The sequence below is a fragment of the Leuresthes tenuis genome, unplaced genomic scaffold, assembly GCF_036924035.1.
Source record: "Leuresthes tenuis unplaced genomic scaffold, fLeuTen1.0.hap1 SCAF_21, whole genome shotgun sequence".
Lineage (NCBI taxonomy): Eukaryota > Metazoa > Chordata > Actinopteri > Atheriniformes > Atherinopsidae > Leuresthes > Leuresthes tenuis.
The window spans coordinates 17,944,690-17,962,979 of record NW_027325375.1 but is presented as its reverse complement, the minus strand read 5'-3'; the positions used below and the strand labels follow the sequence as shown (position 1 = coordinate 17,962,979).

Below are 18,290 nucleotides of genomic sequence, written 5' to 3'. Positions count from 1 at the left end.
TTACCCTTTACACTGTTCAACTGTTTCCACAACAATATCTATTCCAGAGCAAACTCCCCTATCCCCACATGTTAAAAGAGAGGTACTCCCAAGACATCAGCGTATTCAAAGTACACCAGTAGCTGACAAAAGCTCTTCAGCTCCAAATCAAGCCAATTCTGACTTTTAAAAAGAATACCTCCTCAACAGGAAATTACCTCAGTCTACTGAAAGAAAAGTCTTTGTGAATTCAGGTCTTTAAGAAACCTTTTCACCACACATCCTGGTATAAAAAAGGAACGAGATGTTGGAAAAGACAGCAACAAAGTTTTATTATTCTGCATGGGCTGGTTTTACAGATGCAAGTGTGAGCAAATCCAACAACATATATCGATTTTATTTTCCATAACACAGTGTCTCAGTAGAACTGTACAGATAATGTATATCTTTACACACGCAGTTCATTCAAATGAGAGTCAGCATTCCAAACCGAGCCTTTTGACTGTTGAAATTTTAAATTCCATTACATTCCACAGATTTCCCTTTGGTTACTCAGACCATCCCTAGGCATCATCCTGGCCTGCCCCCATTAGTGAATTCTTGTCAGTGAGCATCAGCCATAAATAAAATCAGACAAGCATGCACATTCATACAGCCTCAGGAACAGAAGACATTTATCATGACACGAGAAGTCAAGTGGCTAAATGCCTAAAATGCAACTTCAATTTTCAACATTTTAATACTCTTGTTTATTCTGATGCTTGCTTACACCAAAAAGAAAAAAAGAAAAGTAATAAAGCATTACAAATATTTTCTTTTTTTTTCACGAAAGCCATTTATGACACTTAAGATACACACTCAATTGCCACATTTAACAAGTTACACACTCGTTTATAAATACCACATCTTTTGCATGGATTTTCTGTAACAGCATCAGGTCAGCATGAGCAGAATGTTATGAAACATTTTCAAGCGTATGATTCAATTCATGCCTAAGAGATTGCAGGCAAACAGAAAGTGCTACCTGCGTCTAATGAGCTGCAGACAATTAAGTGGCCACAGAGTGTACATATTCATCAGGAAAGAAGCACTTGTGCTTTGCAAATGTCTTAATGCTGTTTTCATTAAAACTTTTGTAGTCGCAGCCTTGAATAGTGTCGAGTAGATTAGTTTTATTTTTATTTTTTTGTAAACACTACAGGAGGTAAATAAACACCCAATATTCACTTTGTATGCCATCCCTCTGTCAGCAACGCATTCAGCTAGGCTCCCGAGGCTTATCAATTAATTTTAATCTCGGTGAAGGTACGTTGCCTGTAATTTGATCAGAGTTGTACCCTTCTACGTCTTTAGTTGTCATCTGGTGTAGTCATGCTGTTAAATAATCTGTTAGTGACGCGCGCACATACACACACACACGCACACACACACAGAAAGAAAGAAAAAGGAGAGAAACTGCATGCTGTATAGCAAGTCCATCTGGATTAAAATAAAGGACATGAACAGCAATGCTTCATAGCCAACATGTCAACCATGTGACTACCCCGGCGGCCTATAAAAACTATATGAGGAAAAATTCATCAAGTAAGTGTCATGATGCTAAGAAGAGTGGGGGTGGGGGAGGCATATGTAAGTGGAGGATATTTAAATTGTTTTTCTCCTTTACCTGCTGGCCTGGTCTACGTATTGAAAAATAGTAACAGTGGTTACAATGCCTTTCTGTGTTTCATACCGTTGATGAGCAACTCTCTGAACTCCTTACTGACTTAATCTTATTAAATTTAAACCCCTGACAGAGTATCTTGTGTTCTGCGGGGTGTCATGTAATTAGAAAATCCATTTATTTGAACAATACAATCAAACCAACTGTGTTTATGGAGACAAACAAGTCCACAAGCGATGCGAAATGCAAAACAAAGTGCTACTTTTTCTCCAAAACCCAAATCACAGAGCAGAAATAAGAAAGTCCAAATTAACTGGGAATTATTTCACGGACAAATGTAGCGAGCTGAATTTTTTTGGGATGGTGTCTGAGAGACTGTAAAAGAATTTTAATAGGCAGACACAGGGTGTCTCGTCTTTTTGAGGGGAGCCCTCGTAAGGATTAGTTGTACAGAGAAACATTAGCTTTCACCTTCCAGCATTTACAGCTTGCTTGTTAGCTATGTTTTTTTTTCTTTCTTAGCATCTTAGCAGAAACACATTTACACCCTTAGTAAGGATATTCAAAAACATATTTTCATTTATCCATTTGTAGGATTAAGCTCAAGTTTGCTTCTTTTTTTTTTTTGTCGGAAATTAAAATTAGTTTTGATTCATTTACAGTCCCAGTGCAGCCACACCAGTGGCGTCATTTGTTGTGAAAAACTCGCTGAACGCTTTGCTGCTGCATCTCATTCGGTGTAAGCGTACTCCAGGACAGCAATCAAACCCCAGGACATGCTTTGTTTTTTTTTCTCTAAGGACTATTCCAACAACTGAAATGCCAAGACTTGTCCAAAAATAATCATTACCTTATCAGAAAGTTTTTAAGCCCAGCTTGAAACTGCAGCAGAGTGGTCAATGTAGAAAAGGTAAAGCTGTGAGGTTGTGCTTTACTGTTTATGATGGGATAGAACATGTCAATCCCACTGAAAAAAACAGTGAAGAGGAAGCTATTTGGTGACATGGAGAAATGGGCCCAAAGTGAGGATGCAGACAAACTAAATGGAACAGAAATGAACATAAAGACGCAACTTTACTATGGGGCATGTAGAAAACAAACAAGTTGGAAAAAGATGATATTTGTTCTTCTCTTTCATCAATTGTGTTTCATGCCAGAGGTCTGCACACAAACCACTGCGCAATAATGCAGAGAGTATCTTCAAACGACAGTTGTCCTGAATACATAAAAAGACGAAGTATGGAGGCAAACCAGCTTTGCTGAATGGGCTGATGACAATTACAAACTATGGCACTTGCCGTCATGTTTTCAACTTTGACACTGTTGTATTAACCGTAAGGCAGTGTTTTTGAAAAAAAAAAGAAAAAAAAAACGACATTAAGGGAGCAAAGGTGGTGTTTAGGTTTTCCCCTGCCACATCATGACGAAGTGTATGTACACATTAACACCTTTACCTGTACACGTTTCTTTGGTTTGAACTAAAGTCTTTTTTTCCTCCAAGTGCATCTAAAACATCCTCCAGATGTTTCGACATTAGTTTCCCATGTACCATAGTAGCATCGCTGTTTACCTTTTTGTTATTCAGCACTCTCATCCTTCCAATGACGTGCAGACATTGCCACTGTTTTATTCATTGAGACATGAACCTCAGAAACTTCTTGTTTTTGAAGAGTGCATTGTTACTTTTGATGTTGAGTCCCTCTAAGCCCCATCTTATCAACAAAAGACTCAACCTATCTGCTTTCTGCCTTTTTCTGCACCACAAATGTCATCTGCTTCCAAACATTCCACCTCAACTTGCAATGCTTTTACAATTGTCCCGCCCTATGAATTTTTTTTGTGTGATTTTGAGTACCATTCTTGACCTATGGCTTTGCACATTGTACCCTGTTTTAGAGCACACAAATGTGCTGCAAAAGGAATTTAGATGTTATAAAAAAAAAAACCTTAAAAACAAAACAAGACACGAACATTTGAATGAACAGCTTGTCTTGCAGGTCGAGGATATTTGATTTGTGCGATTTGAGTTCATCACAGTACACTGTAAAACGAGTGTATTTGCTGCAATGCAACGTTTGTGCCAAATATGCAAGAGTTTGTTTTAGATGCACTTTGCGAATATAGCGAGTTAGTAGGGAAGATAGGTTCAGCACTATCTAAGAACAAACAATTGTTTGCATGGGGTAATTGAGTTTCAAATATATAAAATGCACATTTTGAATACATCTCCAATAACATTATACCACAGTTAAAAAAACACACGGACAGTAATTTACAAAATATCCCTTTAAAATGTCTTCAGACTCCCACATTTGGCAGCCCATCAACTGCAAATGTTTAGGACAAGTGTGTATAACAACAAAATGTTCGATAGGCACCCTGAGATGGGAACACAGATATGAGCTCAACAATCCACACTGTTTGAAACGCTCCCCAGTAAAGAGGCAATGGATGTCACTAATTTGACAAATTTAATACAACTAAGTGACCGACTCCCTACAAGTTCTGTTTGTTTTTCTTTGTTTTCATATCCACAGTGAAAGCATCAAAATGTGTCCCTGCAAAATTTTTTTTTCTTGACAAATAAATCATCTGCTTCAGTAATCAACAAAAAACTACTCATCTACGAAATTAAAAGCTAACGATTTGCATAAGTATTTCAGAATGAAGGTAACGCATACTGTGTACCATATGATGTAGAAGGCAGAGGAGCCCAGTCTGGAGATTTGGTTAATCTATTTACTTTTTCTGGGGAGTGAATGTATTCAAACTGAGATGGCAATAGAATCTCTTTCATTATCATACAGGTCGGAGACCATCATCGTTTGCACCATTTATAATCAATCAGTGGTGTGCTGTGACATCTTACTATACAGTTGCACAAGGGAGATGGAGACTTGACCAGATATCATTTTCTGACATGACTGACTGTTAGACTGTGACACCTACTTTGTTTGAAATTGCATAGCAAAGTGTTAGTGTGCATAAAGAATCGTCCCCATGCAGCTGCACTTGGCTATTTGGTGAAACTGAAAATATTTATTGCATTGTGATTTTGTTAAATTGTTGACATCAGTGTATGGACATCTGCTGTACTTGTGTGAAGTCTCTCTCCCTGGTCTGTCCTGCTCTGTAGATGTCCGCCTGTGCTGGAGGAAATACCCTGATCTTCGATGTAAAAAGAACAGCACTGTGAAATACGTAAAGTGGTAAAATGCACTCAGAGCTGCCATTTTCAGAATTGGGTAATATCGTTGTACCTTACTGCAGTTATTAAGTCTGAATTTGTTAACTGGAGCATGCTCTAAAGGTAATAAATGGGAAGGTGAAGTTGGTAAAAAAAATAAAAATAATTCAGTGATTCCAGTTTTCAGGAATCCATCATCTTTGGGTGAACACCAGGGGGGAGGATGGGGACTGAACGAAGTATTTGTTTAAATGTTCAACCTGACTCTGCCTTCTTCCATCTTTGGAGTTATGGAGTTTCAATGTTGCTCTAGAGGGTAGAAACTATGCATGAACTTGAAGCCTATATACAGTAACTTGTGAATTAGTTTAATGAAACTAAATAATTGTAAAGTTTCACCAAAATCATGTACTTGTAACTGTACCAGATTACTGTCCACCGCTGGGGATGTCTTCATCATGTACTATAAAAGTATAAGTAATGAAGTGATATTGCAGAAAAGTTACATAATGGCCAAGCTGCAGCAGCTGGGAAGTTTTGGTGGTGTCTAGGCTTATGGAAAAGCAGCCAAGTAGGCATCCTCCACATGCTACATCAAATGTACATGAATTTTAAAAACTAAAAGAGACTTTAAACATTAGCACCTATTACATGGTTTGGTGCTAGTTTTGATTTGATTAATTTCAACCATAAGTAAACTATCATCCTGAATGAATTTACTATGGTCATTACTAAGTTTCTGTTTCTTGTTCTTCTCAGTGCAAGAAGGTCAGATTAGGCAGTATAAAGTGTACACTACTGCAGCATTCAGGTTAGGTGTGTAAATCTGACCATGTTACTGCCACCATGTAAAACTCTGATACTATAAACCATCGACAGAACAATATCTCCTTCTTTACTAAGCTACAGCATTCAGGTGAGGCGAGTTGAAGTATTTGAGGCTTCTGAAGTTACTAAAGAGAGGTGTGTGTCTACTAGTGGTGGTTACCCAAGTTTTGTGAAACGTATGAAAGAGTCTACAGCTGCAGACATTAAAGGATATCACATTTTAAATGTAATAATAATGTACCATTCAGATTAATAATAACAACATGAAACTGTAATGCATAGCTTAGTTCTCCCTAGACTTAACACCTCTAAAGGGTTTTCTCTGTTGAGGCAAATCGCAATTTCGAAGAAAAAAAAATCAGCATTTTAAAAGTTTCTTTGAAAAATGTTCAAAAACTCACATATAAGTTGTTGCTCATATCCCATCTGTAAAGTAGAAAAAACAAAGCCATGTCTTTCAGTTTCATCTGTTAATTGTTACTCTTTAGCTGCACAACTGCCTGGATATCACATAAAACAGGAATTACCATTTGACAGACTCAATAATCTAGCTTTCATTCTTTGTTTACTCGATCTCTGATTGACTCATTGTTGTTGAGTGGCGGAGGCAGCGACTGCTTGCTCCTCATGCTCCTCCCTTCTGTTGCGGCTCTTGATGTTTCCGTCACAAATAGCCGGGTCACCCAGACGGAGGTGACAATGCGTTTGTACTCGTTCCTGAAATTCCTGTTTAGTAAACCATAGATGATAGCATTCAGACAGCTATTGAAGTAGGCCATGAAGTAGCTCACCACAAAAAGCCACTCTGGGATGCGGGGAGCCACACGGGTTGGATCTATTGCCACCGCTAAGCCTATCAAGTTAAGTGGGGCCCAGCAGATAGCAAACAGCACAAATACCACAAACATGGTGATGAAATTCCGCAGGTCACTTGGTCTGAGGCGAGGGCTCTCTTCAGTCTTCACTTTACGCCGCACCTGGACATGGTAGAAGATACACGATAGAAATTAAGACTGTAGATTATGTCATTAGGTTTTTCTCTCCGCCTATTTCTACAGAAATAGAAAGAAACACGCACAGAAACACACAAATATCCAGACAAAAGTCCTTCTAGGGATGCGGTTAATCCATCTGATTGGTAAATGTATCATCTGAAATTGGCAATGGCCCTAATTTTGCCAATGTTTTGCAGCTTTCAGTATTCAATTTAGACCTGTGCTTATTAGTAATAACTAAAAGCTGCATTTCAGAAGGGATTTTACAGAGAAGATATTTTGTTACTGTCTTCTGGCATTTAAAAGATTACATTCATCCAGTAATTGGTCTTTTATAAGAGAACAGACTTTCAAAAACTGTAATGACAGTGTTTTCTTAATTAAAGGTCCAATTTGGATGGTGTTCTGTATCAGTTGAAACTGGTGCCATGGTTACTGGTATACAATTCAAGACCAAAACAACCATGCAGAGAGTCAGGAGACCTACCTGAATCACAAGAACCCAAATGCGTAGATAACAAAAAGTAACTACTGCAATGGGAACCAGAAAGTGAATCACCACAACAGCCACTGTGTAAGAACTGCTGACATTCTGGGCGAAGGTGCAGGAGTAGACCCGTGGGTCATAGCGCAGAGAACCAACAAAGAAATTCGGGACAATGGCCACGACTGTGAGCACCCAAATTAAGGCAACAAACAGAAAAGTGTTGCGATAGCTGTACAGTTTGCTGTAAGAGAACGAGTGACAGATATAGCAGTATCTGTTCACCGCGATCCCAGTGATGTTGAAAATGGAACCGATTACACTCAGCCCCATGAGGAAACCACTGACCTGAAACAGAAAGGAAGAGAGTGGAGAGTTTGTGTCAAACTATGTTGGGAGAGGGCTTATATATTGCAGCAATTGTAAAGTGAAGAAAACAAGTCAGTAAGTGATGTGGTCTTACCATGCATTGTGTGTTTCCCAGTCCCCATCCGTCATGGAAGAGAGCATAGAGGACCAGGGGATAGGGGTAGAAGGCTACCACTAGGTCAGCAAATGCCAAACTCACCACAAATACATTACCTGGAGAGGGAGACACATAGAGACGAAGTGACTTCTCTTAGATATGTTTAGAAATATCTCTGACCCTCAGATGAATCATGTCTTGTTATGCCAGACACCATAATTATGATGTTCCATTAACACTGAATTTATCCTCTAATGTACGTAATGACTGTGTTGATTTCACCCCTCATCATCTCAAAGCACATCGATTTCCCTGCACATACTCAGTCATTAGCTTTATTGACAATCAAGCGCTTCCACAAAATTGTACAACACATCATACTTTATCAGGTATTTAGCCACAGACTTACATTATTGTTTATAGCCTTTGAGAATAAAAGCACATAACCCTGGTTGGAAGCCTTTTTCAATGCTTTTGTCTCATGCTGTGCATTGTCCAAACCGAGCAAATACTAGACCTGTGCATGGGATGCAATTTTCAGTGTGCCTATCTCAGCATGTCCAGCTTGGTGTGATTGTTGGCAGAGAAGGCCACGATTACAAAAGGTTTGTAGCCTCTGCCCGACAGCCAATTGCCTCGCCCCAGACAAAGTTTTATCAGGACTGGCAGAGTCCCGGTTTTGACAGAGGAGAAGGACAAGCGTGTGGACACAGCACTTGGGGCATGCGGGTCCTTTTTCATCTTGCTGCTTCATAGCTTAATCCAAAACATACTCAGTTCACAAAATCCAGTTGGTGCCTCACATCAAATGACACAAAGCTTTGCTTAGTATAAGTATAGTATGAGCTTGATAAAAGCAAATCACAAAAAAACTGCCCTCATTCTTCTTGATTTGAACCACTTCATCCATATGTTGCTCATCTATCAGCTGCTCTGGGACATCTAATAATTTTTATACAGGTGTGCACAATACCCATGTGGCACATGCTGGCAACTCGTCCACACGTGTGTATGCCCTCGTCACTGTGTTTGTTGGGGGAGGATGCAGTACAGCAAAGGACAGGGAGAAGATGGATAACTTGATCAACAAAAGCAGGCTCTATCACTGGCACACCTCCAGGTTCTTTGGAGGTTATGTTAGAGAAAGGAACATGAATAAAACTGAGAGCTATTCTGAAATACGAAGAACACCCTCTCCAAAGTGTCTGTAGTGGATTGAACAGTTCTTGTATTCTGTTCAGGTAATCATGCCCTTATCGTTAATAGAAAGATTAAGTGGGTCCTTGGTGCCTGCTAGAGATAAGTTTCCTAATTGCATGCAGTAGCATTAAGAGGCCTTTATACATTGGGCTTTTAAAGTTACTGTTGTCCGTTAGATCTTTTCAATTCCTTATTTACCCAGTTTCAGCTCTTAAGTTTTTGCCCAGAACTGTGTAAGAATGTATTAACCTGTTCATGGTTTGCCAGACCCTGAAATATATGAGTTACTTCTAAAATATGTATCATATTTTACCCATCAGCATGCTTATACTCAATGATTTTTATTACATATACCCTTTTAATTTGACAGATTTGATATTTTGGATTGTATTTTACGTCTTACATGTTCCATACTGCAAGATTAGAATAAGAAAAAAATTAAAAACTGCATTACCATGTGATAAAATGACCATTCAAGTAACTTGAAGACAACTGTGTGCAGTTATTTTGGCTATACTTGAATGTATGATTGCCTCCCACCGACAAGGTGAGAAGCTGCAGAAACTTTTTTTTTCCACTCAATCCACAGCATTGTGATGTTGGACATATTCCACTCAATAACTGGTATTGAGGCATGGCATATATACTGTTACCAGGATGGTGGTTCAATGAATCAGCCAGGTTGAATCCAACCATAACTAAACTCAACTTTCCATGCCACTGTGCAGAGTAATGCAAGTTACAGTACAAAAAACAAACAAGGAGAAGAAACTATTAGGCTTTAAAGCAAATTACTCATTTTTTTTTCCTCATAAAATGACATCAGGCCTCTGATTGAGACCACTTCGCAGTGTAACTTTATTGCTGCGTTTGGTCTAAATTCAGTTTTTTAGTACTTTTGTCAGCTAAAGAACAGATGCTTGTACAAAGTAACGTGAGGAGTTTTCCGTTAAAGTAACAGAAAGATCACAGAGATTGTTACACATTGATATTCACAGGGGAATTCGACTATTGGTGTGGTAATCACTTACCACAATTATCTTTAATAACTCAAAGTTTTTTTAGGGGGGGGGGGGGTCTGACAGCATACTTTTACCAGCTACAACCCACAATAAATTCTGTTGACAGCTGCATAAGTGTTTGTTTATGGCAAATGCACCATGGTGACATCAATCATATTTTTATAAGACTTTGTAATCAAATTCTGCTCATTCTTTCCGGTGCATTTGAATATAAATTGGATATGTGCGTGAAAGGGGGGGTGACGTACTGTATCTTTTAAAACCCCTGTGGTCCCCTAAACGTGATGGAGAAAAAATTATCTCTTTGGTCTTGGGAGATTAGTGTTCCTTAGTAATGACTTTGTGTGTAGGGGGATGCATGTCCTACATCAATAATTGAATTAGGCAAAGAAGAAAGACGCATATTAACCACTGAGCAAGAGTTATACACAGATGTATGCCGTGAAATGATGGAGAGCAAGAAAATAATGCTTTTGGAATAATCTTACCATGGTACTTTATTCTGGAGAGAGTTTTGAGACTCACACTGTACTTTATATACTCAAAACACCAAAATAAAAAAGGACTAGCCTTTTCAAATATCTTGCACTTTCTATGCTGAGGAAATGTCTTAATTTTCTTTAAATTACAAACTAGCATGTAGAACAGTCAAACTTGCTTATTATTGTTTTTTTTTCCAAAATCAACTGGGCGTTCACGTGCAATAGGAGCAACTTGATATGAAACATGGATAAGAAACTTTTCTCAGAATTTATGTTCACGCTTTAAATCATCAGATGAAACATTTTATATGGGATTCTTTATGTTCCAAAACTGTCACTCAGCAATCAAGGCCTTTTTTCAAAATTTAGCTCTGGACAGATTACAAAGAAAATTAGGTCAATTTAGTCATATTCATGAAGGCAATGTGTTAAAATGTAGAAATTAACATAAAATGGTTACCCAGCTGTCTTTGTAACCATTTTATATATATATATATATATATAAATTGGCAGCCAGAACTGACCCTGAATAAAGCTTTTCTGGTGATTATCTACATTATGTCCAATTCATACATTTCACAGAGGGTGCATTTTGAACAGTTAGAGTTCAGCTGCAGCACTTGTATTTATAAAGTATTCAGCGTATTATTACAGAGCTTACGAAATCCTTTTTTTCTTTCAGAAAGGTGCACAAATATGAAATGTGTTACCTAAAAAAATCAGACCATGATCCACAGCTCTGCCCAAATGAGAAATAAGAATCACACAAGCTCTTCTTTAGATATACAGCTGCTATTAGGCTTTTTTGGGGCCATCTTATGTATAAATTCAGAGTTGTCAAAGTGTTTGTTTTAATAAAGCACTGTTTAATCAAATGTGTTTCTTGTTTCATTCACTGAGTGATTTTACTATAAAAAATATCTAAAACACATAACAGGCTTTTAACCAGGCATGCTAAAGAGCTAGAAATATACAGTTAGATACATAAGTGATGTTACAGTAGCACACTTGTGTTTTAAGGTTCTACTTTTGTCCCATTTTGTATGTGAATTTGTCCATTAAAGAAGAAATGCAATGACACTCCGTGGGATAAGGTGCTGTAGTTTAGCTAGATCATTTCTGTGTAAGCTGTGGCTGCAAGCGCGGCACATTTAGTGAGTCATTTGGGCTGTTATAGTGGATGTGGCTGTAAGTTGGAAAGCAATTTTTCCAGGATAGAGCATGAAAACAAATAAACAAACAACAGAGTTAAGAATTTCTTTTTGTGCTTGACATTAGCTTTTTCAATTATCTCTGACCACACTGGGGACTGCATTAGAAGCCATTTCCACATATGGACTGCTTTTATACTGACCATTTGCCTCCTGTAAATTTCAAGAGAGCTATAGTCTGCTTTAGAGCTGCTTTAGTTTCTTTAGTGTAGTCAGCTTGATAGGAAGCAGCACACATTTTACAAAGAAGCAAACAAGTGTCTAATATGTGGAAAGTACACGGAGATGCATGCTGACATACCAGCGAGAATTTTTTAACCATCTGTTTGCTAAGCCATGGATTGTGATGATGATCACACTTCATAATTATTCATAAATGAGAGTCTAAGCCCAAACATTTTAATCTTGTTTCAGGGTTTAGAACTATGTTAACTTTAGTTAGATTACACTACAACTTAACTCATCCAGAACCCCCAAGGAAAGTGTATAATTTGGGCAACCAACTGTTCGGAGACCTTAATCTTTTTTCTTTTTTTTTTTTTCCAAATTTCCAGATGAAAGCACGCACACAGTAGGAAGTGCTGAGTTTAATCTGCAGTAGCTATTTGCATAGTACAGTAGAAACAGAATTTTTTGCTCTGCTACTTGTTTTTCCTTCTTTTTCTGCCTAATGAATGGACTGGATTTTTCTAAGACTGAAGTTTGGACAGCTTTTCACATGGTTATTCATGTGTTCATAATTGCATATGGAATCGTTGACTGAAACTTAATCTTCTTTGACAAAGGAATGCGTGAATGATTACTGTAATGAACAATACTAGAACCAAAAAAATGGCTTTGTGCATTTTCCCTCCATGTCTGTAAGCCATTCCCCAGAGGTAGAGATTGCAATGATTTTCCTCTCATTAGCTTTTTCTCATGTCTTTCCTGTGGGAGGACATGCTAGGCAGATTTGCCTTGTTTGCATTTAAATTTGTTTTTAGGGAAGGAACAGCAGCAAAAAATAGATTGTACGGTCTAGAGGGAGTGTGGAAGGAAAAGTGGTCAGGCATTACAAAAGGTGCATTTTCATGTGCAAATGCTAAAAGTGGGAAGCCAGTCTAATTTAAGATGGATATGTAATGCAATTCCCACATGATGTGATTTGGACTTTCAACAACGCTCCTATTTTATCTTATAATGAAGCTGTCACCTCAAGCCATTTCTTAAATCTGTTAAACAAGAAAGAAAAAAGAAAGAACAAGACACAAAGAGCAAAAAATAAAAAATAAAGAGTCACTCAGTCCGTAGAGAATAATGAACACAGCTGCCAAAAGGCAAAGGAAAATTAGGAAAATGGCAAAATATAAAAGGAGATTAAAGGTCCCCAAAGAATGGCACTGTTAGCAGTGGAGGAAGCAAAAACAGAAGTCTCACACTGTTGAGACTGAACACAAAATAAAAGAATATTATTACTTTTCTCATGGTGTGATAGACAAACCAATAAACAATGGTGTCAATGTCTGTCCATGCATTAAGTTCTCCCTCACTCCACATCAGTATCCATCTGACCACTTTACATCTCTTCCATCGCTTCATTTTTCAGTTCACTCAGCTGTTCTTAGAATTCTTTACCAAAGAGAGCTCATTTTGAATATCACAACTATTTTTTGTAGAGGTTGGTTGTTGTTTCATCTAAGTAGCGGTCAGGCCATATTGCAAATATGAAATGAATGGCAGTGGAGTGTCTGGTTGCCACAATGAAAATGACCTCAGAAGTGCTCTTTATTATCTTCATGATATGTTTAAAGGAGTTCACAGCGGAAGCAAAACACTTGGAAAGTTTGAGACTGTCCTCGCAGTTCCGAATAGGTATGCTGTCACTGGATAACAGCTATCACCTCAGACACATAAATAGCAAGAGCTTGTGCGGCAAATATAGCCTACACTGCATCCCAATGTGTATTTTATCCATGGCTCACCAAGTTTTCTATTCCCAAGTACTTGGCTTGACACACACATTTATTTGACCCTCCAGTAATTTCTGTCTGAAGTCAGCCTGGTTTAAGTTAATTGGTATAAACATCCCTGAGGTTACATTTTAATTAAAAATGTGGAAGAATTCATCATATGACAAGTCCTTTGGATTTGACTATCTTAATTCACCTGGAAATTGGCACTGGATTCTAACCAGTTGAAAAACTTCAAACAATGACATTCACTTTAAATGGGCAGTTGATCAATTACAGAGTCTTTAATCTTGACTCACAAATACAATTATAGAGTAAAAAGTTGTTTTTTTTCAGGGATTGGTTGCATTAGTTCTATCTGAGGTCTGCATCTTTTCTTTGTGTTCTACTCTAAAAAAAGGGCTTTATGAAACCCCTCTGTGTCCTATCAATTCTGTCGTCACATACTTAGAATAAATTGACACTGAGTGCCAGTAGGAGGGTGAAAGCAAAGCACAGTCACTGAGGTCAAAATCAGACACTTAATGCATCCAGCCAGCAGAAGACCAGAGCAGAATTTTAACCTTACTACAATAATGTTGAGCCTCTGCCTAATGCAGTGTAAAGTGCTGATGTGGTGGGGGTGAGTTGTTACAGGTACAGGTAACACAGTTTTTCAGGACTTTTAATTACAGATGCTAAAACAGAAGTGAGACATAGTGAACTATGAAAGTTTTAAGGGCAACATTTTTCTATTTGTTTGTTGCTGGTTGGCAAAAACCACCAGTTAACTAGTGGAGATACCTGAAAGTGTACTACAAGCACCTTTCTGGATAACGTCTTGTTGTGGTGCAGGACAAGGTAAGCTTTTTAAATATTACCCTCTATGTTAGAACCTCCGCTGCATTGAGGTGATGCAAAGTCATTGTTCACATTACCTTGTGAGGTTGCATTAGGGTATTTTAAGCATGGAAAAATGACCATGGTAAATATGTTGGCAAATGGCCCAAGCTTATAATTTCAGAAGAGCCTCTGTGCTTTGCTCTAACTTAATGAAAATAAGTTTAAGGCACCTGCACCTCTGACCTGTGCAGACTTCCTGACCTGGAAGTGTCACTGAGCCAAAATCACTCCTTGTATAAAAGTGTGGGAGCCTTGCAATAAAGCTGCCTCCCTCAGGTCTCTTTTTTTCCTCAGTCGATTCTCTTCATAATTGACTGTCACAGATTGTTTACTAAGTAAATCAGTACTTTTCAGACTTTTTGTGCCCGAGGCACACCAAAGGGCAAGCCAAAATCTCAAGGCACACCCAATTGATTTGATTTGATTTTAATTCACAACTCTGCAAAAGAGCCCTTCTATCAAGTCTTATCATTCCTTTCACTGCATAAATGCCTATTGAAGGTTCATTTTACTACTGTAATATGCACAGACATGTATCATGACATAATGACAAAATAATGTGCATGAATAACTAAGTACACCCTATGGTTCAGTAGCTTGTAGAACCACCTTTAGCAGATAACCTAATCATAGATTCAGTTCATTGATGTTTGAAGGCATTTGTTTATGCACAGCTCTCCTAAGGTAATAAAACAAAAAACACTACAAAGAACTGTATTCAGATGAAAATACATTTTTGGTAAAATGATACAGGAATCAATTTGAAATGGTATAGATCACAAAAAACAAAAAAGGAAAAATTAGCAGTAACCCCATTTCATCCAGTCTGGTCAAGTTAAGCAAGAAAGAATAGAACGGAAAAGGGGGAGGGACAGATAGAGTGTGAGTGTGTGAGGGAATTTATATATATTTTGGATAGACATTTAGATTTTTTTAGTCGATTTCAAAGCAAGTGAGACTTAATTTTTTTTCAAAAAAGATTTGCTGTCAAAGGGAGAATCTTTATGTAAACCAGAGTAAAGAACTGGTTTAGATAACAACTTACACGGAAGAGATAAACCGTTTCTTTAAAATACTGGCACGAGATGGTAGGACACTCACAGTCCATTCAGAGCTTTGCTCACTCCTTTTCTCACAAGGTTAACTTTTCTGTTGAAGATTCTAAATCAAATGGATCTTGAATCTGGTCCTCAGCCCTTTTGACGCATGCACAGCACGTGCACAGGAGTCCTGAAATAGAGATGTTAGAGGCATGCTGGAGATGTTCTGAAAGAGTGGCATATGCTTACTCAAATGTCAGCAGTATTATCTCTGGACTTCTCACAAAGATTTTCCACCCAGTCACCTAGAATCTATAGAGAACCAGCAAATGAGACAAGATGTGAATGTTGCGGTAAATCTTCCAGAGCATTTACTGCAAATGTGCAAATGAGCTGGCGTGCTTACTGAGTAAAGTTCTCTTTTTTTCTTCTGAATTGTATTATGATTTCCACTCTCTGCTCACTGGTATAGATACATTCAGATACATGCAGCAATAATAAGAATGCAAACAGGAGCCTCTAACTATTCTATAACCATCACTCATTGCCACAGCGAAATTTCTGCATCAAGTCCTGCCTCCTGTGTGCCTTAGACACATGTCCCCACACCCCTCCCTTGCATTTCCTGTTGTAAGAGCCAATCTCCGGTCAAAAGCCTCCTGCTGAGGCATATGTATCGATATGAACTCTGGAAAAAATCCTGCACAATTTGTCTGCAATTTTCCTTAAAATCTCTGGTGTTTATGTGTGAAAACACCAGTAATCTTTGATGTCAGCCATATATGAAAATATGCGCTCAAATCTCTGCTTTGATGTCTAAATTAGCAGCCTGTGGTGATGCAAGTGGAAACATCCATGAAGCCCTGTTCTCAAAACATCTGGCGTGCTGTTCACTACTAGGTGAAAATGTGAGTATTCGGGCGGGCGAAATCCCTGTTTACAGTCAGAAATTAACCTTGGTCAGGTTGAAGGTGGGCACTTTTTTAGCTGTTTTCTAAGATAGAAAACTTCAGACTGCTAGTCCGCTTTCAGGAGTGATCCCCTACTGTGATAGGAAGGGTCTTCAGTCTTTAAATCACAGGACTCTGACAGCGATCAGTTTTTACACACTGATATTACCATACACAGGCCTGCTTTTATCTGATGCACGGGTTGTTTCTGACAGTGAAATGTGATGCCAGCAAAATTTCTGTGGTTGTTTCTGCTGTGTCTGGTTAAGACGTTTTTGTAAATGTGGACATAGTGTATAGTTAATTTCCAAATAAACCAACCTCTTCAGCTTGCTTGGCACTATGTTAACGAAGCTAACTTTTGCCGACAGATGACACACTCACACTGAATGCTGCTGACTTATTCTCTTCAGTGAAACTCAGAAGACAGGTAACTTTCATGAAACTGTCTGTGGACATTTTTCTTATTACTTCAGGTGGTGGTTCATCTGCACTGGTTAGCTGTGTTCTGCTCCATGCCAGTAAGTGATCAATTTTCCCATCACTGACTTTGTTTTCCTGTCAACTTTTGATGTATCATGCTCTAAAAATTCAGACTATTTAGCAACGATGTAAACAGACTGGAGATTAATTTGAGAAAGAGGGTTTATAATTGATTTTCACAGGGTATTTTTTTTATTGTTTTTAGATTTGAGTAGCACAGGTATAGTAAATCAAATATATGTACATGTAAAGTGTAAACAATATGTGCAACTTTTAATATGAAGCCTCATTAATAAATTGAGCTACTTTTACGTAATCATTATAGTCACCACAGTGGCAACATATCCAATACAATTAGACTAAATTCTAATGTACATCATCAAAGTAATGAAAGCATGTTTTCTCACATTGCTGCAGTTTCTTTTGGAATGTTGTCTTTTTGTTTTGTTTTATTCATTTCTTTTTATTTTTTTTAAAGAATGTGTTAATCACTTTTAATGCAATTCTAACCTCTGGAAAACACAACTTGATGTGCTTTTGTATCCCTTTACTTGCTGCTCTTACAAGGCTTTAAGGTTCACAAAACATGCTGGCTGCAGAAAAAAAAAAGACAACCCTCATGCTATATGCCGATTAACTGAGAGGCAATTTACTGCCTTGCAGCGCAGCCCTACTTTCAGGAAAACATTCGCACCAGCTGTAACTGCTGCGTAAATCACCTCCATAATGAGGGAACAACTTAAATCATGGTCAGTCATGCACAAAGACAGAAAACAAGGCGTAGGGGGATAAAGTCGAGAAAAGAAAGGGCTACACAATAGACCATCAATGCCCATTAAAGACGAGTTTGCAGTTATATGAATGACAGCAGCAAGGGTAACAGTAATATCAATCTATTAAGTTTATGGATCATAACACTTTACTGAAGAGCCACTTTAATAATCCAGTCCACATACTGAGTCTCATGTGAGTGCATTTAAAACAAAAAACAGTTAAATGTCTTCACACAGTTTTATAAATATTTCATTATGCAAATAAATGCTCTGTTTGCCCCTTGGAGCACTGATGGTTTGCATATTTAACCACAATCAATAGCAGGTTTCAGTAAACGGATCTGCAGGCCAACTTTCTGCTGTTTTCGCTGTCATGCTCTGAACGAAAAGTCACACTGACGCTAACCTATCAAAGTCATTCATCTTCTGTATATCTCATGATATATGTTATGTTACCGATCCCGCATTTAGCTGAGTACTAGTTTACTAGCTGTGGCAGTGTGCATCTGTGTGTGCATTTGAGCAGATGGGTTTTATTTACTTGCGCATAAAATGCCTCTAAAATGTAGCAGCACATACAATAAATTATTCAAAACATTATGTCTGGTTTGGAAGAAAGACACCTTCTTGGAATTAGGACTGTAATTCACTGGGATTTTCCTCCACACACTGTAGCAATTCTTAATAAAGAACTGT

At 38.0% G+C, this 18,290-nt stretch overlaps 1 protein-coding gene across 1 annotated transcript in view; it reads right to left on the bottom strand.

Annotated features, from left to right (window-relative positions):
* Window positions 1-323: 323 nt before the first annotated feature.
* mtnr1bb (melatonin receptor 1Bb) overlaps window positions 324-18,290 on the bottom strand; it is a 37,377-nt gene continuing 19,410 nt past the window's right edge. Inside the window, exons 2-4 of the mRNA XM_072375444.1 lie at window positions 7,600-7,718; window positions 7,140-7,484; window positions 324-6,634 (exon numbers count right to left, since the gene is read on the bottom strand). Coding sequence (XP_072231545.1) covers window positions 6,212-6,634; window positions 7,140-7,484; window positions 7,600-7,718 — 887 coding nt within the window. The 3' untranslated portion in view covers window positions 324-6,211. The remainder of the gene's footprint in view (window positions 6,635-7,139; window positions 7,485-7,599; window positions 7,719-18,290) is intronic.